The sequence below is a fragment of the Cydia fagiglandana genome, chromosome 3 (assembly GCF_963556715.1).
Source record: "Cydia fagiglandana chromosome 3, ilCydFagi1.1, whole genome shotgun sequence".
NCBI lineage: Eukaryota > Metazoa > Arthropoda > Insecta > Lepidoptera > Tortricidae > Cydia > Cydia fagiglandana.
Window position 1 is genome coordinate 9342179 of NC_085934.1, and position 27724 is coordinate 9369902.

Below are 27724 nucleotides of genomic sequence, written 5' to 3' on the forward strand. Positions count from 1 at the left end.
CGTACTTCATATTAGGTAGGTATATATAATAGTTTTAAATACTAACCTTAGCACCCAGCGCAACGGCACCTAAAGCTACAGCCGTGCCTAACTCCTGGCCGGAGTATCCGACGGGAATGTCGAATGTGTTCTTGTAATCCTGCAGCACGGTCAGATTGCAGTCCTCAAAAGGCACAGGGTAAGCCGAGATACAGTGAAGCAGGCAGAACTGTTTGTGTTGCGCGGATATGATGTCATAGATAGTCTTCACTGCAGTCTTGTCTACCATCCCGGTTGAGATGATGAGAGGGATCTTTTTAGAAGCTGCGTATTTGAGGAACAGCAAGTTGTTTGAATCGCCGGACCCAATTTTGATGAAGGGTACCTTCATGTTGACTAGGAAATCAAAGGACACCTGTAAAGTTATATCAATTAGGTATGCACAGTTAGTTAACATCTGTTTCAAGTATAGCTTTACATAAATCACATCGCATTTATATCACTGAGTATGATGAACGTTGGTTGGGAAGAATTTAAGGGTTCTTACCATGTCCATGGCGGAAGCAGTGCACAAGATGCCAACCTCCTGCGCATACTTGAACAACTCTCTGTACTGGCTTTCCGAGAACTCCAAGTGCTTCTTATGGTCGCCATAGGTTTTGCCCCATGAGTTGGCGTTATCGTACGGCCGCTCCAAATATTTCTTTGTGAATTTTTCTTTAAGGCATGTTTTTTGGAATTTGACACAACTGGCGCCTGCTTCCTGAAAAAGTCAAGTAAAAATTAGTTTATATTTCGTAGCTTCAATTCAATGTAAGTGTTTACTTATCTATTTGGTTTGTAATATTTTGATACATTTACTTTAGCAGAGAATTCTCCGTTTGATTGTTTCTGGTTTTATCTAGTATTGGATATTAGTAGGTATTTTACGTCAACGACCGAAGACTCTTGACAACAAAGGATATAGATACCTACTGTTTACCAAGGTTCTCACTCCGCCTATAAATAAATATGTACTTAAGTTGCGTTATCAATGAAGTTGACTGTACAATTTATCGGCACAAACCGAGGTTAAGTCTAGAACTCAACATAGGTACCTAGCTACTTATTTAATAGCTAATAGCATCTACCTACAAATATGAGTACTTATACCTAAGTAATAAAAATTATTTCTAAATTAATAGTAGTCAATTAACATAAGTAGGATGCACGGGCTCTCGTGGACAGTAAACACAGGGTAAAGGATGACTCACGTTAGACCGGGCCGAGGCCGGGCCGAAGCTTCGTTTTCTATGGAAAGCACCACGTGATCTGATCACCGATCAGCCGTCATAGAAAATGACATGTACGATGCCTCGGCCCGGTCTAGCGTGAGTCACCCTTAATGCTAACATGGGCCCAATTATTAGGTTAGTACCTACCTTAGATTATTGCAGAGGTATCAATAAGTATTTATGATAGCGATTGGCGAGAAACCATTTGTATGTAAGCAGATACCTATATTTATGTATATATATTCATATCTACTCGTACAAAGGAATATCAAAGTGCTATAAATAAAGTAAACAAAGACTCGCCAACATTGTACCTACCTACATGTAAGTTAAATGATGTTTTAATGTCTCACTCAACCTAGTTGGCCCTGCGACGCAAATGATGTGTTAATCGAATTTTGCCTTTAAATAAATACCTACATATCCAACATTTAACGTCAATGTATAATGACCTACCATGAGCCATGTACGAAAACAAAGTATTATTGGCTGGGTGGCAGCATATATGTAAACAAGTCGTCACAAAGGAAAGTGAAAGTACCTACCTACATACGTACTGGCCTTCTACTTTTTAAATAGTTTGACAATTAACAGACCGTTACAAAAACATCCCAAAGACACATAATTAACACCCAATTCGTAAACTATGGAATAAATGTACCTACGTATCACTATTGTCAACAGCTACCTTATAGGAAATTGGTTAACGTTGAAAAAACAAAGGAGGAGAATTTTACATTTGTTTGTAAACAGTTCCGCTTTGTTTCTTTATTAGCAAATCTTTTGTCGCAGAAAATTCGTCATTAACACTACTTGAATAGGTAATAGACAACTTACCTTTGCGGCTTTTATCAACTTTTTCGCTATTTCAATGTCACCTTGGTGGTTTTGTCCGACTTCTGCTATAATGAAACACGGGTTAGCGCCGCCAATTTTGACGTCCGGGCTTATCGTAACTTCGACCGAATTCGACATGGTCCATAAAATTAAAAACACTAGGAGAACACGAGCGGTTTGTGGCTAGAGTAACACTAGATTCATGTGTCAAGGTTTATCGACCTCCAGCAAAGTAAATAAGGTCAATTTAATATAAAAGCGAGTAGCTTGGTGCGCGCACGCATCACTAGTGGCGGCGCGCGGCGCGGCGCAGCCGGGGAGGCGCGGCGTACCCGCTCACATGATAAATGATAAAAACCTGTATTATTGGACGACGCTCACCAACACAAACACAACAACGCAACAACAACCAAGTAAACAACAACGTGATAAGCATATAAAACTTTAATATCATTATTTACCTATGCGTATCATGTACATATTTACATTCTGAATAACATATTGTAGACATCCTTAAGTAATAGTGCTAAAGTTCACAAGCTGCAATTTTGACGATATCTTGGTGGTTTTTGAATCTGTCACCAAGAGCTCTGTTCACTTTGGAGTCGGTGGGTTTTCCTAGGAAGTTGGATATGTACCGGCCCGCCTCAACTAGCTTCACGAGGTCTATGTGGGTGTTGACGCCGAGACCGTAGAGGTGGTAGACCAGGTCCTCAGTAGCGAGGTTGCCGCTAGCGCCTCGTGCATAAGGGCAACCGCCTAGGCCCGAGATCGAGGAGTCTACAGTCGTGCACCCAAACTGCGAACACATGGTGTCTCGATATTATTATGTTAATGATACCTAGTGTCTACAATGTTGATGATGTAATCTTTGCGCGCCATTACTCTATTGAGCCGGTTTAAGTAGGTAGCAACAGCATGTCGGTTAACTGGTTATTGATTAGAAGACATTATGTCAATGCCATAAGATTTTTGGATGGTTGATAGTTAACTGTGCCAATGAAGCCTGGTACCTTAGTAACAAATCTATGGAAATTACAAGTTACCAACTTTGTTGAAATTCTTTTTTATGATATTTACTTACCTACTGTATTTTGTATAGACGGATGGCCGAATGTACTATTTAGGTTAGGTACAACAATAATCGTTGAAGTAGGCATAACACATTTATTTATAAATGTAGGCCGACACTTAGCAAAATAATGTAAGTACAAGTAGGTACCTATTCCAAAACAAAAATCTAAGCAAATAACGAAGTGTAGATAAGACGATATGAATATCTTATTTTTATCAGCTGTTGTTAGTTGGCAACAATGGAATCAAATAAGAGTAGGTATGCTTTGCCTGATTGCCCTGAGATAAGTATTTTATTATGCGCATTGGTGACCCTTTAAAGGCTTCACTAATTAGCTGTATCAATGTGTGTGTTGCCTCTTAGTTTAGGCAATTTGCCTCATGATTATAATTCTCCCACTCTCCACTCTCTATTTCTCTATGGTTATGCTAAACTTTCTTACCTCCAAAGCAGCCACAAGATTCGCGAGCCCCTGTCCGTAGGTGTCGTGAAAGTGCACTGCGACCTTTTCTGGCGGCGCGACAGTCAGCACCTCCTTCAAGAGCCGGCGGACGGAGCCCGGTGTACCCACGCCGATGGTGTCTCCCAGGGAGATCTCGTAACAACCCATGGCCAGCAGCTCTTCTGACAGCTGTTTAAGAAAACATTTTTATTTCACCTCACAAATGGGTAATTCAACCTCATAATAGAATAATAAGTACTTAACCAATATTCTAAGATAGAAGACTTTCCTGATACTTTTAAGTGCCAATTATTTGGCAGTTTATGTAGGTAACCTATGAACTTAAACTTTCTTGTAATACCAATAACGTAACATGGTTTTTATTACTACGCGGAAAAGGAAAACGGCACGGGCGGCAAAAGTTACAAATAAATTGGTAGTTAATTTCGCTAAAACTAAAAGCAAAGATCGCGCTCAACGTGGCAAAAATGTAAACTATCGTAGGCTAAAATTTGCAAATTTGCCTAAGAGAATTGTGCACACGAAATTCTGAAATCGAAATAATGATTTAATAAGTTCAAACACTTAAGGCCACTGGCCCGGGCACACCGGATTCGTGCGGGTAGACGTGCTTGAACATGTGCGTTGTAATGTACAGATCCTTATGAGAGACTGCACACCGCGTGCGTTCACGGCTCCAATACTTTAGTGCACGCGCACGTCTACCCACACGCGACCGTGTGCTCTGGCCTTAAACGACTACCTTTATTTACCTTAGCAATAGATTTAGGAGATATAGGTCCATCGTATGGACACCCGACTACGCAGGACAAATAGCCGCGGACCCTGATCCCGTCCTTTACCGCCTGCTCGGCGACCACTCGGAACCTCGCCATACCCTCCTCCATTGAGCAGTTCAGGTTCTTTTGAGAAAATGATTCCGAACCAGATGGGAATATGGCTATTTCCTCGATGTTGCATTTTTTCTGTTGGTAGAATATTTAATATGAAAAGTACAGTATTTATAACTGCTTTATTTTATCTTAGTGATGCTCTTTGTATCTGTTTTGTTTCTCTTTTATATATGTGTGTGTGTTCTGGCAAACCTATAAATGGATTAAGTATCTATCAATCTAATATATGAATAAATATCATGGGACAATATTATACAACTATTCTTACATTTAGCTAGTCCCACAGTTAGCTCTATCTCAATAGGGCTAGTCATCTAGATACTAGACAGCAATACATATCCGCCTAACCACCATACAAGGAAAATGGGCAGTTGATTTTGATATCAATTGAATAAGACATAAGTTTCAATTTCTTTTGCTTTGAAACCTAAAAAAACAAAAGAAGCGTTCTGAAAATGATTAAAATTATATTAAAGTAATTAGTAGAGAGTAGCACGACAAAATAAGGCTATAACTAAAGTAATTAGTAGATGAGTCAGGGAGACTTGAACCATTTTCAAATGACAAAATAAACAATATACCTACTTAAAAAACTATTATAACCAAGTTAAAGTTATGGAGACTGAATTACAATGAAGAATCCAGAGAGGTGTTGTTATATATTTAGTTAATACTTACAGCTAATTCATAGCCCTTAATGTTAGGTATTAGTACAGGATAGTTAACGCCGGGCTCTCTTTTAATGGTCTTCATCACTTCTGCTCCATCGCTCATTTGCTTCACCCATTTGGGACTCACAAAACTGTTGGGAATAAAATGACAAATCATTTTAATAATAATAGTTACTAAATGTTAAAGAAAAACATTTTATATTTTGTTTTTTTATTAACATTTCTGAATGTTGCTTTTAATTTTTTTATTATTATTTCCTTTTGGGATTACTATAATGTCTATACAATAACAATAATGTATTGTATACATGCATCTCATCCCCATGTAAGTACAGGGATGTAACATTCTAATGTGACGTGTACCATGTTTAAAATGTTAACACTTTGACTACCGAGAACCCGCATGGTAGGCACTCGTAATGTTTGCTCAGATGCCGGACAACCCGCCCAGCGGGTTGTTTTGTACGCAGATATAGACGACCGGTTTCTGGGGTAGTGCGCCGTTTTTTGCCCGGTTGCGAAAGTGTTAAATTCAAATGATATTATTTTTAGGGCAGCATCTGCTCTATGTAATGGGAATAATAAGAGCTCCGTGAACAAAGTTTTGTACATAGCTCTAAAAAATATGTAGTAGGGGAGGTAGAGGACTTGGGAAGTCCAGTCTACTGCCCAATCGTCCCCTACCTTTAGCATAAAAAGACTTGTTGAAAAAAAGACTTAAAAAAATAGCAGCTTAAAAAACTCTTTTCAACAAGTAACCAATGATATACCTGGCAGATTCAATGTCCTTAATTCCAGCGGCTGCTAATTTGCTGATCAACTCAACCTTAATTTCTGTAGGAACAAACTTGGCTTCATTTTGTAGACCATCTCTGACACCCACCTCATAAATTCTGATTTCAGAGGCTTTAGTACTCTAAAACAAATGAATGTACATATATGTATGGTTGTTATTACTGAACATATGTTTTTTTAGTGTCAAAACAATATTCAATAACACTTTAAAATTTAAGCTACTTGAGAGTTTCACAAACACGATCGGCATTAATTTCTTATATTAATTACAAATTTAATTGTTAATTATTACTTACGTATTTACTGCAATATGTTAAAGGTCGAGCCAGTTTACTGGAAAACATGACTGATATTAAGTTCACTTAAAAAAATGTACGTTGTACCAAATAAATAGCGAACAAAAAGAAAACAATCACCCACGTCCCACGACGAATTATTACTATCTTTTAATTAACTCTAGCTTGAGCCTTTTTCTTATCACAAAAGTTTTAAATCTCTTATCAGTAGTTTCCATCTGTTTTTTCTTCTGACGTCCGTTCAAAAGATCATCTACACGACCAAACTGAGATCATACGTCGGTACATGGTCGGTACGGTCTATAGGTCGTATTTTATAACTAAACATGGACTCATATGGACACAGCTTTAAGTAAGAGCAAGAAAGAGATATTCTGACTACAGCATGGTCGCAATTTGGTGCGGTCGTCTGTAATGGCTTTTAATATAACGCGATATTTGAGCCAAGTGAAAAAATGCTGATTTGTTAGGCCGATAGCCCTGAACGAACTGTCAACAAGTGAAGCGAAGTTGACGTGGTCGGTGTCGAAAAACACGAAAAGAGGAATAAAAGCGGTGTTTTTGTCGGCTTTATAATTTACGTACAAAGTGCATCAATTCATTGAATCAAAATGGGTAAATAATGATTAACTATTGACAATACTAATATATCTTGTGACTAATGGTAAAATGTAATATATACATTCAAGTAATATTTTATTATTTTAGCTTTGAACAGCGCGACGTCCTTCGTCATATCATCGATATTAACCCTCCTGATATTTTCGGGAATGCAAATGTACAAACCTTGGTTGGTTAGGTCGCCCATGACCATTATATTCGGAGGCTATCTTGGATCTGTCATGTTCATGTTCTTCGTTACTGTATCCTTTATAAAATAAAATGCATCTAAAGATGTGACTACGTCGACTACGACGAACTCGCTATGGTTTAATCGATATCCATATTGCATATAAGTTCAAACCTCATAATTGTTCTTAATCTGAGTCTTATAAGAAATCTTAATACTCTAAATAGATACTAACAAGCCACAAAACACTTCAAGAGAACAAAGTATTTCAGGGATCTCTTCCAGTTTGATTAGGAAAAAAGTGTTTAAAACTAGGTATGCTCAATTAAATTGGATTTTGGATTGGTTCCATTGCTGTAAACTAGATTGGTTTATTAAAAACATCTTATGAGAATATTAATTTGGTTATTTTTATATTATGAGTTTTATGTCAGTTGTACAATTATTGTAACATTTCATTTCCTAAACAATAGTACAGGCCATAGGTAATCTAGAGGCAACTTTGTTTGGGAAAAACTTCCAGTTGAAACTGCCAGAGATAGTGGTGTCTATGGCAGTGTCACTTATTGCTGCGGGAATGGTGCATAGGGTCTGCTTCACAACATGGTAAGATTATATAAAAAACTATTACCTGTATCGAAAAAATGTTGTTAAAGACCTTTTTTTGTTTTAAAATACCTATTCAATGACACCCAATACCACAGGGTTGAAGTGGAAAAAAAATTCATCCCCGCTTTTCATAATAATTGGCATAATTGATTTATATATTTGTGCCAAATTGCAACTCTCTAGCACTAACAGTCATCAAACAAAGCCGGATGGACAGGGTTCCTAGTCGACTAAAAAACCCTAAAAATAAAATAAATAAATATTGGGGACATCTTACACAGATCAACCTAGCCCCAAACTAAGCAAAGCTTAAAAATGGAGATATACTTTGTTGTCTATTAGATTTATTTAAGTATGACATAAGGAGATTCAAATGCTTGATAAATCAAACTGACAGGGCAGTCTGGCTATTCTAAAGGTTTAAAGAAAAATTTATCTCACAAGCCAAAACAGCTAAGAGGTCAGGCAAAGATGAGATGCACCTTCAAAACTAATTTCAATGGAATTAGGTATACTTTAGCCTGTCTCCTGCCGTGGTATCAATTAGCTCATCTCCATACCTATTTACCTTGAATAATGCTGACATAATGACTCATATCCTCCATATTGAAGGACTATGATAAGATAATAAGATTATAGAATTTGATGACCTAACTAAGTTAAATAGCTTCTCTTTTGTGTTGTTTATGATTGTCATTTGTTTGTTTCAGTTTGATATTTTCAATAATCGTCATTTACTACATGAACAAATTGTCACAGAAGACTTATGCGACTACTGCACCAGTTGCTGCACCAACAAAGGCTCGTCGTCACAAGTGATTATATCAATAAGTCCATTTTATAATATTTTATAATAAAGTAATTCACTCATATTGTTTTTTTTTTATTACAAACTGAGTGAAGGACAAAGGGATTTAAGAAACGACAATCAATGCATTTGTTAGTATATAATTTATTCAATTATACTCAGTGTTATAGCAAACTTATCTGCCTCTTAACTTTTAGATATAAACACTAAAGTAATTTAAGAGTTAGTAGTTCACCAATGTGGAAAAATAAACATTTTGTTAATCATCAAAAAACAAATAATTAATTTTGGCTGTTACTCATGTTTTTGCACTTTTATACAGCCATTAATTAAATACTCTCATAAGTTATGTATTAATAACTATGAGTCGAATACAACCTACTCTTATATTTTGTTCCATTTGTCTTTTGAACAAAACTATCACAAACCAAAAAAAAAAAATCCTTAGGGGTAAACTTAACAGTATTAAATTAAAGTAATAGGTATAGTTCGTTTTTTTTGCATTAGAAAGAAGTACAAAGAAGGTAAGCAATCTTGACATGTATTTTAATTAAAAACTGCTTTAAAAAAATCAGTAACTATTACTTATGAAAGCAGAAGAATATAAATGATCGTATTAGATTCAGAATTGTTACATGTTTGCCGTAATTTATTTTTAAAACGTATTTTTCAATTAAAAGACACATCAAGATGGTTTACCTTTTTTCTAATGCTAAAAAAAACGAACTATAGTAATAAATTCAATCAATGAGTTGCCACTGCCAACATAGATCATGGGCTACAGCTTTTAAGGTCCAGTTTTGCCAACAAGTCAATGAGATATTTAACAATTTCAACTGAATAGGGAAAATCTTACTATTAATATGGAAATAAATAAATTTTGTAAATAGGTAAAAAAAACTTCAACATTGTTTAGAAAATATTTAGTAAATGCCTCACAAGCATTTAAGAAATGATAAAAAATACCAAGATACATTATAAGAGATAATAACCATGTAATTTGATAATATCCTTTGTAAATTATTGTATGTTGGCCCGTGGGCTTAGAAATATAATTAAAGATCTAGTTTTAAATATCAATTAGTCTTTTAGAAGTAGTGTGCAGTTACTTACAATGCTTAACCTACACAGATATTGCACACTGGCATCTTATAAATAGAAGTCTAATTGTTTCTTAAAAGTAAGGTGTTAATCAAAGTGGATACATTAACTTTAACTTAAAAACTACAAAATAATAATAAAATCATGTTTGAAAAACCCTACATTATACAAATCCAAGATTGGAACAACAGACTGTTAAATACATTTTAGAAAGAATTTATGTGGATGATGTGAGTTTGGCACTAAAACTGGAAAGTATATTTATTTCTTAAGTAGATATGTTAACAATTGACCATATTTTATAAAACAAAGGAAAATTGATTTATAACCAATTAGTATCACAGACTTTTTCAAACATGTAAGGCACATAGATGATTAGGTACATTAGACCAGCCTGTTTGCACTCCTTCACATAGTGAAAGTTGAGCATTAACCTATAGACAACGCTTAGTTAAAATTCTAGAAAATAGACATATGCCATTCTCTTTCATAAGATACCTGTAGTAATAATGGAAAAAACCTAGAACAATGGGCTTTTATATTGGAAAGAACGATAAGGCTAGCATTATTTCTCATAATTGTTTTCAATACTTTAAATATAAATTAATAATGAAAATAATTTATCAAAAACATGTCCATTCCAGTATTAGGACAAGAATTACTTATTCCTTATGTGCATGCTGTTATTTCTAGAGTAAGGGTTTTGCAAGATTCTCGGAGTTGTTTCCATCACTCGCAATAGTAGTTCATCTAAGTAATTTTCCAAATCTTTGGTTTTCTTCTTTTCTGTTTCCACATCTCTTTGCATGTTATATACCATTACAATCAGATCTTCTTTAGATTTGCCTTCAAGTTGCTGCAGAACTGTTTTGGGTATGCTGTTGTACACAGGATTGATGGAGTCTTCTTCTACAATATTTTCTTCCCCAACAATAATTCTTTCTTCAAGCAACTTTTTAGGTTTGTTGTTATTACCAAACTTTTTAAAGAATTTTGGACTTGGTTTTTCTTTTAAAGAGCTTGGGCTGTCAAGTTTTTTATTTCTTTCAAGGCTTGAAGATTTTTCCCTGTCAATCATAGTTTGGCTGACTGTATGAGATTGCTTTTTGGAGTAAAGCTTTTGGGACCATTCATCATCCTTGTCAATAATTTGGGAAGGTGGCCTCGGAGGAGTAAATGTGTCGAGGCTCAGCCTCACAGGTTTTTGAGGCACTGGAACAGACTTGTCAGAATTTGCTAAATTACTACTAGTAGATCTTCTCAAAAACTCTCCACCCCCTAGGTTTTCAAGAGAAGCATTCATTGGGGAAGGTGTGTATTTATGCCCTCGCGGTAGTGTATTGACATTGAGAGAACTGCCAGAACTTTTGTGAGATAAGTCATCAAAAGCAAATTCATCTTCATCCTCACTAATGACACCTGGGTCTGCCTCTGTTGCTAAAGTCTTAGGGGTGGAGTGGTCCGGTGTGGACAGTGCAGAGTTTTTAAGATTTCCAATGCTTCCACTTAGAGATGATGAATCACTCTTCTTATCTTTTTTAGTCAAATTCATTTTAGATCCTAGGTTCTTAGCAAACTTTTTCAAACCCTTGCGTTTTTCGATACTGCCAATGCTCATAAGACTACCACCTACATTTTGGGCGATGCTAGATAAGGATGACTTATGTTTGTCTTTTTTGCTGAGGTCAGACAAACTGCCCTCCTTTACAGTAAATGCAACCTTGACCTCTAACTCTCCTCTATTTTTGTCATTCTCCTTCCCCGGCTTGCCCTGCAAAGTGTACCAACGGTTTCTAGGCCTCTCATAAACATCGAGGTCTTTTAACGGAATCGATATTTGACCTAGTAAATGATCTTTAACAATGTCTTCATCATACACTTTCAAAACAATTTCTGCAGTGTTACCCTGGGACGGTATACGCAACTCGCATTCCTCAAGCCACTCTACATTCTCAGTGGCTTTGTGTTTCACGGATGTTTGGAATTTTTCTTTGCCGAGGGCAATGGTAACAAAACATTTGTTAGTACCGTTTTTACCTTTAATTAGTAGTCCACGGGCTCTTTGGACCGTTACTTGAACGTGCGTTGGATCCCACATCGTATATGAAGTGCCAGAATCACTAACACTGACAGGGTATTTGGGTAAATTTAATAACGTTTATTAGGTAAACTAAATTTATTCGTCTTAATCGAGGTATAAACTAATGAATGACTGAATGTGTCATCAGCTGCATCGTTCGGTACTTCACCCACACTTCACCCAATATTTGTCTATGGTGCTGATGACATTTTGACGTCAAATGTTTTTTTTTTTGCAATTATTGTCATTAAAATTTTGAAAAATCCAATTTATTAATATTATAATAGTTAATAATAATAAGCGCATAAAAATATTCAACAATACTACATTTACGAAGATACGACAAAGAGGAATGACTAAAAATTAGGATTTCATTTCACTAAAATAAAACTGGAGAGGAGTGGCTGTTTATGGTATTAAGGCATGATACACACTGATCCAGGGTTTAAAGTCGTAATACACTACCGCACTGCACCAAGGTCGCGATGCGGTGCGGTAGTAGAGTCTGTTAGGGCTTTAAAAGTTCCTAGTTAGTGCAGACAGACTACATACTAAGCCCCCCTTTCGCACGGGAGCTTTTTAAACGCGCGTTAAAAAGCGGTCGAATGACACAATATAATATGTATGTATTCACACGACAGCGGTTTTTTTTCTTTTTTTTTAAGTGGTTACACAGTTTGGTCGACACAGTGACCAGCGACTGCTTTTGGTGTGAAGAGGTTGGTGTCGTGGCCGAAAGGGTCACGTCACCACCAAGGATGAAAGGGAAATGAAATTTACAGAATAAGGATAGCAAAGAATAGAGAAGAGAAGTTAGAGTCTGTGCGGAAAGAGAAGAGTCGTGGCAGAAACGGGAACTAACATTTTAAATTTTATATGGCAATCAAACCTTTGACACCTGTCTTGTAAAAAGTAAACAAACTTCTGTCAATGTATATTTTTATTAACAAAAACCGCAAGTTTTATGTATAAAATATTTTCAAAACACGATAAAACCGTACATAAAACCACAAGGAAAATTATAGTTAACATTGTTCGGTTTTGTCAGCGGGAAGAAAACGGCTAAAAGCCGACTATCGACTTACAAAAAGTCGCGGAACGTGTTTCCGCTATTCGCGCCGCGGGTATTGATGTTGTGTTTAATATTAAATAATTACCTATTTAATAAGCCCCCTAAGTAACTTGTCTCCGGTACATAATCGGTAAGTATATTCATTCAAAATATATTAATTTTCATAAATATGCAGGTCATTCATAATCTTTAAAATAACTGACAAATAGTCTTGATACTTGCCATTTTATGCATATTTATATGTAATTTCTTTTTCAGGATTGTGTAAAAGTACCTACGGTATCTCGAATAAAAGACCGCTAAGTAGGTGATATGCAAGAATTCGTAATCTACATGCCGGATTCAAGCACATCCAGTTCAGATGAAGATAGTTCTATGAGTGTCCCTGGTTGTTTTGAAGCTAGCTCAAACATAAGTGACATTGAATATTTTAATTCAGACTTCGATTACAAAGAATAAAACTTTTTCTAATAAAATATTACTTTATTTGTAGGTTCTGTTAGTTACGAAATTATATTTCATATTTAGCAGTGACTTTTCGGCGAAGTAAAATATCGTGAGATGAGAAAACCGGACATATCCCAATAAGGCCTACCTACTTATGCACTATTTTTATTCATATTCATATTTATTATTAATAATGTACACATACATTACAAGTCAAGTTTACAATGGGTGAAATATATCCCAGATAAAATTACAGTTCTATTGCCCAATTTCTACCAGATCTACCCGGTTTTAATAACTGTTGGACAGATTAGGCAGTACATAAATGAGACTCGTATCTTGTTTGGTACTAAAATTACAGTTGTATTGGGCAGATTCTTAAATAGTTTTAGCAGTTTTGTCAATCGCAGTCACTTTTTAGTATCTGAGATATAAAAACAAGTGTGTTTTAAAAAGAAAACTAGTGCCTGCGCTAAATCAGAGGATTGAGTTGACGAGCCGACACCACCACCAGGCTCCGTTTAGTAAGCCGTGGTAAAAAACCGGAACAAAGGGGATTCAAGTATAGTGTCATACTATAATCACGTGACCAGTGTTGTCAGCATAGCAAAAACCATAAAATAGCACTGGCGCGCCCTCAAATCCCACGACTCTTCTCTTTCCGCACAGACTCTAACTTAAGTTAACACGACAGCGGTGGCGCTTTGTATCAAGCGTTGTTGGATTTTCGACTTTAAGCCTGGGTCGGTAAATCAAATTTAGAGTGCGGACAGATTCAAACGCTTTTTTAACGCGCGTTGGTAAAGCTCTTGTGCGAATGGGGGCTAAGGATCTTAGTATAAGCCTGTTACGCTTTCCTGGCAGGGCACGGACCGCGCCGTAATACGCGAGACACGATGGAGATGTTTTTTATATCTTTCACCATAGGTACATAACTAGGCAAATGATCGTTTAATGTAGGTACTTAAAATATACCTAATACAATTTTAACAAATTTAATTGCGCTTTGGACGTTTTGATACCGCCGATCAGCCTAATCCTAAGGACCAGTTGCACCAACCACATTTGACAGACTGATCAACGTAAGCCGGCGGCGCGCCCAGCTGTGCTTTACTATGAAACTTTCCATACATAAAAATTTAGCGAACTCTTTAACGATACGAACAGTTTGGTGCAACCGACCCTAAGTCTACAGACCCTGAAAAGGTATTTTTTAAGATTTTCGACAGACGTTCGTTAGGTGCTACTTAGGCCCTGAAAGGTCGTCATTTGTTATCGCCAGCCAGATTACGGAAACGGATTGCACAAAAGACGTCTTAGAGCCACTTCCTCTTTCCTAATGCTAATGCCGACTGCTGTGGAAAAAAGACAAAGCAGTTTAAGTTAAGGATGGGCTCAACAATAGATTGGCGAAAAAAGAAACACATTTATTATGGCGAATTTATATGCTTCCTACTGCATTTATGTAAGTAGATACCTATTTATTCACATGATGGCGGTGGCGCTTTTTATCAAGCGTTGTTGGATTTTGCAGGACATACCTACACTTTCCAGGAAAATTACATCACATAATATAGTAAGTACATAGTACTATAAAATTAACTCTTTTTACTGATATATTTGCGTCCAGTAACCTGCTTAATAAGTCATCATTCATTTAGGTATACTTACTATCTGGGAGACCGAGCTTTGCTAGGAAAACAAATAAAAACTCAAAAATGCGCGTTTTCCCAGAGACAAGACCTAGGTAGATCGATTTATCGCCCCCGTTAAACCCCATTTAGCAAATTTCATCGAAATCGTTAGAGACGTTTCCGAGATCCCAGAAATAGTTTACAATTCAACTTTCAACTTTTACGGTGACATATATAAACAAGAATTGCTCGTTTTTAAAGGTATAATACGATTTCGAACTGCTACTTACAACTTGAATTCCCACACTTCGTTGGGTACGCTTTGGCTACGGCGACCATAATAAACTTAAAGGTTTTTCAGGATTTTTATACGATAATATTCAGCATTTCTCAAAATCACTTCTTAGATTTCTATAAAAATTGGTATGCTGGTAAAGTACTTGAAGCTCAACCACTTCCATCATATTTCCCAAAATGTCCCAGAAAGTTTCTATGAAACATTCCTTTTTAGGGTTCCGTAGCCAAATGGCAAAAAACGGAACCCTTATAGATTCGTCATGTCTGTCTGTCTGTCTGTCTGTCTGTCTGTCTGTCTGTCTGTCTGTCTGTCTGTCTGTCCGTCCGTATGTCACAGCCACTTTGTTCCGAAACTATAAGCACTATACTGTTGAAACTTGGTAAGTAGATGTATTCTGTGAACCGCATTAAGATTTTCATACAAAAATAGAAAAAAAACAATAAATTTTTAGGGTTCCCCATACATAGAACTGAAACTCAAAATTTTTTTTTCATCAAACCCATACGTGTGGGGTATCTATGGATAGGTCTTCAAAAATGATATTGAGGTTTCTAATATTATTTTCTTCTAAACTGAATAGTTTGCGCGAGAGACACTTCCAAAGTGGTAAAATGTGTCCCCCCCCCCCCCGTAACTTCTAAAATAAGAGTATGATAAAACTAAAAAAAATATATGATGTACATTACCATGCAAACTTCCACCGAAAATTGGTTTGAACAAGATTTGGTAAGTAGTTTTTTTTAAATACGTCATAAACCGTAAACCGCAATTTTATTGTGTTACTTGCTGTTACGGAACCCTTCATGGGCGAGTCCGACTCGCACTTGGCCACTTTTTTGTTACCAGATTTCCTTACACATTTGGTAACAAAAAAGGAATGTTTCATAGAAACTTTCTGGGACATTTTGGGAAATATGGTGGAAGTTGTTCAGCTTCATGTACTTTACCAGTTACCAGCATACCAATTTTTATAGAAATCTAAGAGGTGATCGAAATGTACAAACTTTTTGAGAAATGCTCATTTAATTACCTAACTTTCTCAGGTACCATCGTCAATAGTTACACATTTTACACACGTCCATGGCAGTAATGTACATATCTTTATAAAATGTTAAGTACAGTCAACAACAGAGCTATGAATACAGGCAAAGTGCCAAAAATATGTATACACGACCTTAATGTACTGTATACATATTTTTGATACTTTGCCTGTATTCATAGCTCTGTTGTTGACTGTACATACCTCTGCGAAAGCTGGAAGCGGGGGCTCAAAATTCAAACATTTTCAAAGATAACGGGAGCGGGTAGTTGGCAGCCACGACCACCTACAATAGGTATCCTATCTGACATAAAATATTTAGTATAAAAGAGTTAAAAAGTCAGGTGAACTTTTCGGTTCGGACCCTCATCTTAAATGGCTTAGTTTAGTTAGAGATTAGGGCCCGAAAAGTTTAACTGACTTTAGCCTTACTATATGCCTGGCGACGAGGGAGAGAGCACGTGCTCAACTAATAGGTACATATATATCCAATTACTAATATTATAAAGGCGAAAGTGTGTCTGTCTGTCGGTCTGTTACCACTTCGCGCTTAGGCCGAACCGATTTAGTTGAAATTTGGTATACAGATAGTTTGAGTCCCGGGGAAGGACATACTGCCGTATTCGAACTTCAAGATATTTACAAGAGACTACACGTACTAGATCCATTCTAGATACGTTATAGTTTAGATATCAAATAGTTCTTTTTTGCAGTGCAATTCGGGTAACCAATGTCACTTTTTCGTTAGATAGAGTGAGATATCTATTAGATGTTAATTGGATGTCTAAGTCATATCCTGTGGAAATCGTTCAAGAGTATCTCCAGAATCGCGCAAATGACAAATTTGACAGGTTAGATCTTAAACATATCACTATCGTATCTTGGTGATGTCTACAAGATATCTATTTTAAAATCCGAATCGGGCCCATAGGATAGTTTTTATGTCGGCAATCATCTCTGAAGAGAATGCAAAATGGCACCTCCCTGAATTGAAAGAGTTAATGAATTGCCTAATAATTGAAGTAAGCAATGCGTGAATTAAATGATTGCTAAGTATTAGCATTATCCAAGCGCTATACCTACTATACGAGTAGCTGCTGTCACAAATTCCACGCAGACGAAGTCGAGGGCAAAAGCTAGTTTGGCAATAAACCAATCACACAAGGGTGGTCGTAAAATTGTTACCAAGTGGCTCCAAACGGTGAGTATATCACAAACTATCTGGTGGAGTAGGTGGCACACTTCGTTTGCCTGAATACCTTCTCGGAGTTCAAGTTGTTTGCTCCTTGTCACGTTATGTTAGTTAAACTTTCTTGGTGCTCTAGTGACTAGTCGGGACTTCGCTAAGTTAAGCATTTATTTGGTCGTAATATGTACTTAATTATTTGATCATACTACTTAATTTTTACCATAGGTACGATAGCAGGGCTTTTCTTAAACCCTAAAAATGAGTGCCTGCACCATACATAAATAGGTAATAAATTAACTACTGATTGTTATACGTAATCTCCTTATGTTTATGTAGGTTGCCAAACGGATTCAGGGTTTCTTTAGGATACAACCGAGGTATAGAGGTTATGACGTTTCAGCGGTGGTACATATTATTGGTTCTATTCTAACTTAGCACCTACTTACTAAAACTGTACAAAATCTACCAAACAAATGAAATGTTTGTCCAAACCAGAACATTCCGAATACCACAGTGCAAATATTAAGCGGCGGGCATTATCATTACATTCCTTCATTCCTTGCTTTAATTAAATCATTAGTTGGAACATTACCCTAACATGTCACTGTCACCAACATGCTCGCTGATACATGCAACATTATGAACGCCCAGAATGTGGGGATGACAGCTCCGAATCTGAAACAACGCACTTACCAAGAATTTGCGGGTTGAGTAGGTTTATTATCCTGTCAATTTATTTTAATACATAATAGTTTAATAGTACATCACGTTACAAGTGCGAAAAGAAGGAAATTCGCAACGAGTGGCGATAAATAGAAACACGACCGAAGGGAGTGTTCTAAATCGACACGAGTAGGCATGTAGGTACAATGTCGGTAGGTTTGTCGCGAGCAAACACGCGGCACAACAAAGCCTCTGGAATAACAGAACAAAATTATTTGACCTCCAAAATAAAATACACAGTCAAATTAAGACCACTTGCTTTTACAAACTCGTACCACGCTAATTATGTTTGTTGTGTTTTCAACCCTGTGAAATTAAATTAAGGTTTACTTTTCCTAAAAGAGAAAAATAATAAAAAGGAGACTTAAAAAACAGCCGATTTTGTTATGGATATGTTTATTTACAAACATGCTATACAGTCAATGTAGATATTATGTGGCACCTGTCATACCGCACTTGAATGTTTTAGGAGGTACACTCTGAAAATTGAATTCGAGCTGGATTGTATTGCTATACATAAAACAAGATACAGAGAATAGTTTGTGAGAATTTATAAGTCTATTAAATATCGTTATACCGTATCAGATAATGTTGGAATTGCTAATTGCCAGCTCAAGACCTTGCCTTCTTTTCCTAGGCGTTAGAATTTTTGAATGTTAATTGTCCAGAGTAAATAGTTAAGAGTAAGTCCAGAGTAATCTCTGTCTAAATCGGCACCTAATATACTTATTTACACCGCATTGAATGAAAATAAACGAAAATAAAAATATTAGCACTTACTTACCGAAAGTTCTTGGTGACATTGACTGAGCTATCGAGGCGTAGCCAGCGGTCATCAGATTATTTTTCGTTCTTAATCGTTAATGTTTTATTACAGAGCGATAATAAATGTAACCGCCAGCTAAGCAGACGTCGTATTACACCTCTATCATTAATGGCAGCACGAACTGTCAGCTTATTTAATAGTTTTCTTTTATTTCTATCCTTATTTTCATGACTCTCATAACATAATATAGATAAAGTAATATAGATCGGTATACGAAAGCGGATAGAGTAAGAGACACTAACATTCTGAAATGTCGTCCAAAGTTATGATTGTGGTGCTTTCAGGTAGGTACTTACCTAAAATCAGCCATGTGGAAATGTTGACATTAATGTTTATGTCTCTAGACGTGTGAAGTGAACTCATAACTTTTCAAAAACACATAAACTACTATACATATATATACTCTGTAAAATTATATTTTCAGGGGGCAATCGAATATCTACGGGGGTTAATCATAAAACTTAGCAAAATTTTGTTAAATTTTGTCCCCCAAGTAAAAAGTATATAGGGATTTAGGGAATCAATAACAGACGATATTTCGAAATACTTCCGTGCATAATGTAGAAATGTGTTCACATGGCCTAAAAACATTTTTTTGTAATATTTAATATTATATCTTCAGAATATGATGGAATCACTGGCGATATTTTTAAAAAAGCCTGGGGGCCGATTTTTGAATTTCGATCGCTCGATTTCGTCACTCGAAAATCGGTGTAAAACGGCGAAATGCTAATTTTTGAAATACGAGCGATCGGAATTTGGAATCTATTGGTATTGACCACTCGATTTCAATTCTATTAGTAGAATTTAAATGCCTAGTAGCGGAGATATTATTTAACGAAATACACGAAATCGAGTGGTCGAAATTCAAAAATCGGCCCCCTGTACGTAACTACGTACCTAGGTAGGTAAGTAACATTAAGATGTAAAAAAATTATGCAACTTTTAATACCATACCTTTTAAATATATAATTTAAAACGTACAGAGTCATGGTGATCATTAGCGTCACGCTTGTGGTGATGTGTCCGGGGATGTGTCGAGTCATTACCTATATTCGACGTGTGATGTCAGACCAATTTTCTCTGTAAGAAATCTACGTAGGTACATAGGTAAGCATCTGCTGTAGTGGGGAAGGCAATTATTAAAGGTCTCCTCCTCCTTAGTCGTACACTCTTGTCAGAGTGGTCGTGGTTATGGGTTGTCCTTTTCTATGTTTATTGTGGCTGTTGCGATACTCCTCCATCTCTCTCTGTTTGTGGCACTCCGAGCAGCCTCAGTCAGGGAACATTTCGTCGTGGACTTTATGAGATCCGTCCACCTTGTAGGAGATCGGCCACGAGAACGTTGACCTTCCACTCTACCCTGCACTACCAACCGCTCCATCGACTTTTCGTTGCGGATGATATGTCCAAACATTTTCAGTATTAAAGGTAGGTGGCTTTGATCTCGGACTGTCTAGAACACAAAATGACTAGTGTAATATTTTGCCTATATCCCTTTTAGTCGTCTACATCGCAAACGGTCTAGAACACAAAATGACCACATATAGGTAGGTTAGGTTCGTTAGGTTTCTTCAAATGGCCGAAGGCCAAACAGCACAGAAATAGGAGCCCCGCGGCAGCGGGGCTCCGTCGACATCACTAACGTAAAGATAAACCGACGAAATGCAGGTAAATAAAGGTCTAAATAATTGTAGTCATTTTGTGTTCTAGACCGTTTGCGATGTAGACTAAAAAGGCAAAATATTACACTAGTCATTTTGTGTTCTAGACAGTCCGAGACCAACCCGGTAGGTGTACCTATAGATATTTCCCAGCGTACATTTTCCCTGTTTCTAGTTTTTTCTGTGGGATTTGGATTAAAGGGCATCAAAGCCATAAAATTAAAAAAAAAAGGATTTGACACTATTGGTAGGATTGACAGGGAGAACCTATGCTGGCGCCATCTTATACTTCGACCCGCCAACCCCATTGATATTAATTTTCCTAGAAGTATAGAAAATTTATGCAACGACAATATTTGTCATCTGTTAAAGACAGGCATGTAGGTAAGCAAAGCACCGTAACATCATCGGCCTTCGAGTCTATTACAGACTATACAAACAGTGTCAGGTAGGGAGACAACGTTTTTCGTGGCTGTGTAAGCCAATACGGGAGCGGCAAACACGCCCACAGGCCTGGCAGGTGTAATGTGCCCGTGGTGAACATGTGTTGGGCTGATGTCGCTTGGCTCGCTTACTTGCGAGTGTCTTAAACCAAGCGTCATCGTGAATTTTACGCCCGTCAAAAACCAGTTTGCGCCACTTGACTCTGTCCTCGGCAAGTTCCTCCCATTTATGTACCGGGATGTTGAAGGCGAGCATGTCTCGCTTGGCGCAATCCTTATGTCGTAACATTGGCCGACCGACGCTTCTCTTGGCATCAGCTATGGCACCAAGCAAAACACGCCGCGGTAAACGAGAAGGTTGCATTCGATGCACATGCCCCAGCCAACGTAAGCGTCTCTGCTTTAGCAGCGCAAAGAGGCTGGGCAGCTGAGCAATCTCAAGCACCCTCTCGTTTGTGACCCTATCCTTCCAGTGTATGCCCAAAATGTTCCGGATGCAGCGCATGTGGAAAGCGTTAAGACGACGTTCGTGCTTGGCATACGAGGTCCAGGTCTCAGCCCCGTACAAGAGTATGCTCAGGATGCACGTTTGATAAACAACCATCTTGGTTTTCCTGGTAAGATGTTTATTTGGCCATACTCTTGTACTCAACTTCCCAAACATCGTAGCCGCTTTCCCGATTCGAACGTCAATTTCTGCATCCGGCGAGAGATTGTTAGTCACCGTCGACCCGAGGTAGCAAAACTTGTCGACTGACTCGAGCGGGGCGCCATCCAACAGGATTGTCGGTGTTTCCGCACACCCTTGAGCCAGTACGACAGTTTTCCGGGGATTTATGGACATAGAGAATAGAGCACAGGCACGCGAAAACTTGTCCATAATGGTCTGAAGCTCATGCTGCGATGTGGCGATGAAGGCTGCGTCGTCGGCAAAAAGCAAACTGTCAACGAATAAATCGTCTCGTTTTTGCTTAGACTTTAATAGAGACACATTGTATAGTTTTCCGTCAGCCCTCGTATGAAGATGGATACCCTGTTGGTCGTCACCGAACGCAGTTTTCAGCAGTAACGAGAAGAAAATACCAAACAGGGTAGGCGCCAGTACGCAGCCTTGCCGAACACCTCGACGCATAGAGAACGGGTCAGACACGGTACCGTCAAATACCACTGCACCTTGCATACCCTCGTGAAACGACTTCACTAGACTCGATAGTTTTGGGGGGCATCCAATGTGTTCTAGTACGGAGTAAAGCCCTTCCCTGCTGACGGTGTCGAAGGCCTTATTCAGGTCAACGAACGCGACAACAAGGGGTGTTCTCTGCTCTCTACACTTTTCTTGAATCTGCCGAAGTGTAAAGATCATATCCGTTGTAGAACGCTGGGCACGGAATCCACACTGGCTTTCGGGATATACGCGATTGGCAAGTTGCTGTAGCCTTGAAAGAACTACCCGACCGAATAACTTGCCCACAATACTAAGGAGGGAAATGCCCCGGTAATTGTTGCAATCACCGCGGTCTCCCTTCCCTTTGTACAATGTGATGATGTTCGCATCGCGCATATCCTGTGGGAATTTTCCTTCCTCCCAGCATTTCCACAACAGACTATGCAGAATTGGACCCATACACTCGAGCTTTATGATGTCTGCTTGAGTACCATCACTGCCAGGACTCTTTCCGCGTTTCAGCTGCTGCACAGCCTTATGAAATTCCTCTATAGAAGGTGGCGCCTCTAGTTCGACCCAAGTTGCTAGTTTTGGCGTGTGTGCTAGGGCCTCTGGGTCAATAGCAATTGGGTTCGAATAAAGTTTGGTGTAATGTTCCACCCATCGTCCGAGTTGGCGGCAGCTATCAGTTATGACAGTACCGTCCACTTCTTTAAGAGGGGCTGTCTTTTTAGGTACAGGACCCAGGACCTGCTTGATGCCTGAGTAAACACCGCTGAAGTTACCGACGTCAGCGCACTTTTGAATATTTGTGCACAGGTTCGTCCAGTACACATTTGCAAAGTATCGTGCATTTCGCTGTAGAGTTGACGTGGCGTTTTTAAGGTCTTCCCGTGTTTCAAGAGTGGGCTTCATGCGGTGTTTCAATGCAGCTTCACGCTTGGAGTCAAGAAGAGGTTTTAAATGCTCTGAGTTTTCGGCGAACCAATCCTTGGTTTTAGTTTCCTGGTAACCGAAAATTGAGCAGGCAGTGTCTGTTAGCAACGTTCTGATGCTCCTCCACATGTCATCTACTTGTGCATTCTCACTCCAGGTTGATTGCGCGCTTTTTACCAACTCCCCAAATTCACTGACCATCTCGTCATTCCTAGTATTCAGAACGTTGACTTTCTTCTTACCAGGAGGTCTGGACGAATGGATTTTCTTCTGAGTGAAGGCAACGCGCGCCACCACCAAGGAGTGATCGGTGTCACATTCTGCACTGTGAAAGGTTCTGGTGTGGAGTGTCTCCCGGAGGTCTTTCTTTCTGGAGAGGATCATATCCAGCTGATGCCAATGACCCGAGCGAGGATGTTTCCATGAAACTTTGCGCGATAATTTTCCCTTAAAGTATGTATGTATGTATGGCCAAACAGCACAGAAATAGGAGCCCCGCGGCAGCGGGGCTCCGTCGACATCACTAACGTAAAGATAAACCGACGAAATGCAGGTAAATAAAGGTCTAAATAATTGTAGTCATTTTGTGTTCTAGACCGTTTGCGATGTAGACTAAAAAGGCAAAATATTACACTAGTCATTTTGTGTTCTAGACAGTCCGAGACCAACCCGGTAGGTGTACCTATAGATATTTCCCAGCGTACATTTTCCCTGTTTCTAGTTTTTTCTGTGGGATTTGGATTAAAGGGCATCAAAGCCATAAAATTAAAAAAAAAAGGATTTGACACTATTGGTAGGATTGACAGGGAGAACCTATGCTGGCGCCATCTTATACTTCGACCCGCCAACCCCATTGATATTAATTTTCCTAGAAGTATAGAAAATTTATGCAACGACAATATTTGTCATCTGTTAAAGACAGGCATGTAGGTAAGCAAAGCACCGTAACATACATAGTTGTAAACTAAAGTCTACGTATCTCATATGATAGTGTGATGTAAAAGCTTTTATGTCAAGTTTACTCGGCTCGAATTTTACGAGGATCGATGGAGCGAGTTTAAGGTTTCAGTAACATTTCTGTTGTGCTAGTTTGAGCTCGATAACCACAGCCGATCTGCAGCCGATCGATTGGAGATGTGCTAATTGTATATACTTTTTAAATTAGTAGAGTTACCTACACTTACAATTACGATATTGTTTTTTTTCCTGCTAATTTATTATGCCCTCGATTTTGATAACATCAGAACTGGCCGAGTTACCTATCTTGGTCCTCAAAATTGCTCGTATAAAAATTAAAGGCGTTATTTGCTTTACGAGCATGTGGAAATTGGGAAAAACCATATTTCATTGAACCAAACTTAGTTCAGCCGTAATTTTATATCCTGTGTGTAAGTGCGTAGAATTCCACGTTCCACAAAAACATTACTTAGCTAATACATACTTGGTAATACTACGCCAGTTTAATGCAATCCATTTTAATCCATTGTGAATCTTTAACAAGGAAGCCGCGTCGCCCTAGCGACTCTAGCGAGGCAATGAATTTATCTTATTTAGGAGATAAGAGTGCCCATTACGTAGGTACCTACCCATAGGGGTAGAGAGAAAGAGAAAAAAAAATATCGATTAAGTATATATGTATATATGAACTGTTATTTCTCCATATACGTAAGGGAATCCCTGGATTCGTTCCTGTGAAATAATGAGTTTATTGGGACTATTTAGTAGTATAATAGTAGTATTTAGTGTTTATATGATTCCGATACCGCCTATCTATTCCTTTTCGGCCTGGAGGGTAAATGTCGCCAATCATCAAAAATCCTCTTTTACTTTATTTAAAAGTAATATGTATACTTATTATTATTCTATAGGTACATATAAAATAATCTATGAGGGACGCTATTTTTTGTACATATATCTAAAGAGCCTTTCCAGATCTATCCTTTTCATCTCTTTTTGATCACACTTATATTGGAATGGAACTAGAATGGGTGTACCTTTTTGGTAATATTCATTAATACTACCTATTAAAAAAAACGTAGTCGAGTAAAGATATTGTTATACCTATGGAATCGCAATAGCTGTGTTCAATGTATATATATTGACCATAGTTATGCAGAAAACGACCAACAAAATTTTTTAAACAATGCATAAAGCGACCAAAGCAACTGAGTTAGGGTTTAAGTCACTTTGACAAAAATAAAAAGTTGGTCGCTTTCTACAGAACTAGGGTCTATTTAGCTACCCTAATATTTTGTTATGAAGGTATCTATCGTTAACTTTTGGATTAATCGTTTGTAAGTTGGGTAAAGTAGAAATCATCAAAGCTGTCAAATCCAGGAGAAAAGTGAAATGACTTCATCATGATTTAAATTAACTTTAACAGCTATCTTTCACGAAGCATAAATGTTTAATTAAACAAGTTGGCAACTTTATTAATGGCAGTGGATTGATCACGAAATTATGATTACCGACCCGAGTTTCAAGAGTAGGGAAATACTCCAAAATTGTTAGGGAACCGATTGAAAAACGTAACGGCATTTGACAAGGACAAGGGTCAAGGAAATATGTATATCAGCGTTTAATTTACAATTATTACTTTGATTGAAGTTTATCATATCCAATGTTGTATTGTTATAGAAAAGAAAATAATATTTGAACAAATACGTACTCGTACACCGATAACATACTTGTGATACGAAGTACTACGAGTATATGGTGTCCATTGTACATTGTACAATCTACAAACAAGACATAAGTGTAAAACATCGAGAAGTAATTACTTAATAAAAAAAAAATTGTTCAAAATGACGTCAGTGACCCGTTCAACATAATATTATTATTTTCATATGCACCAAGGTTTTGAAACACAACTTACAATTACCTTTCTGATTTAGATTACAACAAGTTCAGTTTACATTACAACAAGCAAAGGATACTGACCGTCTGTTTTGGTCGTTAAAAGGTTTTACGTGTAACATTTGACTAACTTTTAGTTTCCATTCAAAGTCATGTCAAAAAGGGGTTTGGATCAAATCACACAAGCAATTACCTGTCCTTCCGCTCCATAAGCGTACGCTCTAATGGACAATTAAAGGGTAATTTACAATTTTCTGAACTAAGCGCTGATGTCTATCGATAGATATTTCCATTATATTGTAGCTGCTATTATATTGTAGCTGTATGGATGGAGGAATGTATTTACATAATTGAGGGGAAATAAATCTTTTCGAGTGAGGCGTGGGACGTATGTCTATTTTTTTGATAAACGAAATTCTGCACTATACTTATGTGTAGGAGGGACCGTATGCGTAGATACGCTCCAATGAACACAATAATGGAAGGTATGTCTTGCAATAAGCATGATAAACGTTATTTTACAACAAGAAAACCATAATTGTAACACTAGATTTCGTTAACGAATTTTTATGGAATGAATGTTTTGCAACAGTGTTATGCTTTGTAAAATATGATTTATATTTAGGACAAAACCTCATAGTAAGGTTATAAGAACCTTTAGCTATAGGTTTTTCCTTTTTTACTTGTTGCCCTCGTACCTATGTAGATTGTAGGTAGTTTATAAAATTTTAGCTAGCTCAGTTTTCAAAGCACTAAGTATCAAGTAAGTAAGTAAGCAGTAGAGAGTACCATTTTGTACCATTTGGAGTTGAAACTCTAGGTCCATGGGGTCCCAGCGCGCATAAGTTGTTCGCAGAAATCGCGAAGCGTCTGGTTGACGTAACTGGTCACCGAAGAGCTGGCGGCTACCTCGCACAACGTATCAGTATTGCGATACAGCGGGGAAATGCCGCCAGCATCCTTGGTACAATGCCTCAGGGGCCTATTTTAGATTTAAGCTAGTTATTAATTTCGTTTAGTTGTACCACTGTATATATATTGTATAAATAAATAAATAAAGTAAGCAGTAAGTAGTATATTCTGTTTTGTCTTGTATCACAGATAGCTTAATTCACATAGTGCAGGATTACAAAATGGCTACTAGAGTCCACTTTAGGGGAGTGTCATGAGTACTAGCTGATTGATGAGAGAGCCAGCCGCTGCTGAAAGGATCATCCCAAACGCAAACAGGGATTTCGATCTTAACATCAACAAAGGTTCCTGTGTGGAAGTTACGATAAAAGACTTTTGCATTTTTATAAGATTATGTCAGATCTTTTTTGTTGTTGTATAAATTACAGCAAGCTTTAGGATCAGCGAGGAAGAAGTAAATGGATTAACGGTACTGCTACAATTCTTAACAAATAAAGCATAAATTAATTAGGTGATTACATACATACATACATATAATCACGCCTATTTCCCGGAGGGGTAGGCAGAGACCACGGATTTCCACTTGCTACGAACCTGACATACCTCTTTCCATAAATTTTAGGTGATTATTTCTAATGTAAATACAGTCTGTGGCCTGTAATACGAGCATAAAATGTAACTGTAGGCTGTAATCCTCATACTGACCAACATTTGTTCAGCATCTTTTAAAAATAACTTGTGGTTTGATTTTTAATACAGTTTAAAGTTTATTTTAAGACGCAATGTATTGCGAATATTGTTATGTTTAAGGCGTGACAAGCAACGTCAATCACAATGATATGGCGTGGC

General features: G+C 37.6%; 4 protein-coding genes across 5 annotated transcripts in view; 1 reads left to right on the top strand and 3 right to left on the bottom strand.

Annotated features, from left to right (window-relative positions):
- LOC134680099 (sialic acid synthase) overlaps positions 1–27724 on the bottom strand; it is a 300274-nt gene that overhangs the window by 7598 nt on the left and 264952 nt on the right. The window contains exons 2-4 of one of the 2 annotated variants that reach the window (XM_063539144.1): positions 2091–2248; positions 527–742; positions 47–394 (exon numbers count right to left, since the gene is read on the bottom strand). In XM_063539144.1, the coding sequence (XP_063395214.1) occupies positions 47–394; positions 527–742; positions 2091–2228 (702 nt within the window). In that variant the 5' untranslated portion in view covers positions 2229–2248. Of the gene's footprint in view, positions 1–46; positions 395–526; positions 743–2090; positions 2392–27724 lie in introns of those variants that run through there. The other variant, XM_063539143.1, reaches the window with a different exon arrangement.
- Positions 2517–6508, bottom strand: LOC134680101 (hydroxymethylglutaryl-CoA lyase, mitochondrial). Its single transcript, XM_063539147.1, has 6 exons — positions 6284–6508; positions 5963–6108; positions 5200–5323; positions 4381–4593; positions 3608–3796; positions 2517–2889 (listed from the first exon to the last, which is right to left on the bottom strand). The coding sequence occupies exons 1-6, from the start codon at positions 6329–6331 to the stop codon at positions 2617–2619; spliced, it is 993 nt and encodes a 330-aa protein (XP_063395217.1). The 5' UTR covers positions 6332–6508; the 3' UTR covers positions 2517–2616.
- LOC134680116 (protein KRTCAP2 homolog) lies at positions 6769–8554 on the top strand. Its single transcript, XM_063539164.1, has 4 exons — positions 6769–6898; positions 6992–7146; positions 7552–7679; positions 8393–8554. Exons 1-4 carry the CDS (start codon positions 6895–6897, stop codon positions 8499–8501), a joined length of 396 nt encoding a protein of 131 aa, XP_063395234.1. The 5' UTR covers positions 6769–6894; the 3' UTR covers positions 8502–8554.
- LOC134680088 (rab11 family-interacting protein 2) lies at positions 8615–11804 on the bottom strand. Its single transcript, XM_063539127.1, has one exon. It carries the CDS (start codon positions 11687–11689, stop codon positions 10250–10252), a length of 1440 nt encoding a protein of 479 aa, XP_063395197.1. The 5' UTR covers positions 11690–11804; the 3' UTR covers positions 8615–10249.

Coding starts and splice junctions, on each gene's coding strand:
- LOC134680101 (XM_063539147.1), bottom strand. CDS start 6,331: ATGTTTTCCAGTAAACTGGCTCGACCTTTAACATATTGCAGTAAATAC. Junction 5,324..5,962: donor AAGGACATTGAATCTGCCAG/GTATATCATTGG, acceptor TATTCCCAACAG/TTTTGTGAGTCCCAAATGGG. Junction 2,890..3,607: donor ATCTTGTGGCTGCTTTGGAG/GTAAGAAAGTTT, acceptor ATGTGTTCGCAG/TTTGGGTGCACGACTGTAGA.
- LOC134680116 (XM_063539164.1), top strand. Junction 7,147..7,551: donor TGTTCATGTTCTTCGTTACT/GTATCCTTTATA, acceptor ACAATAGTACAG/GCCATAGGTAATCTAGAGGC. Junction 7,680..8,392: donor AGGGTCTGCTTCACAACATG/GTAAGATTATAT, acceptor TGTTTGTTTCAG/TTTGATATTTTCAATAATCG.
- LOC134680088 (XM_063539127.1), bottom strand. CDS start 11,689: ATGTGGGATCCAACGCACGTTCAAGTAACGGTCCAAAGAGCCCGTGGA.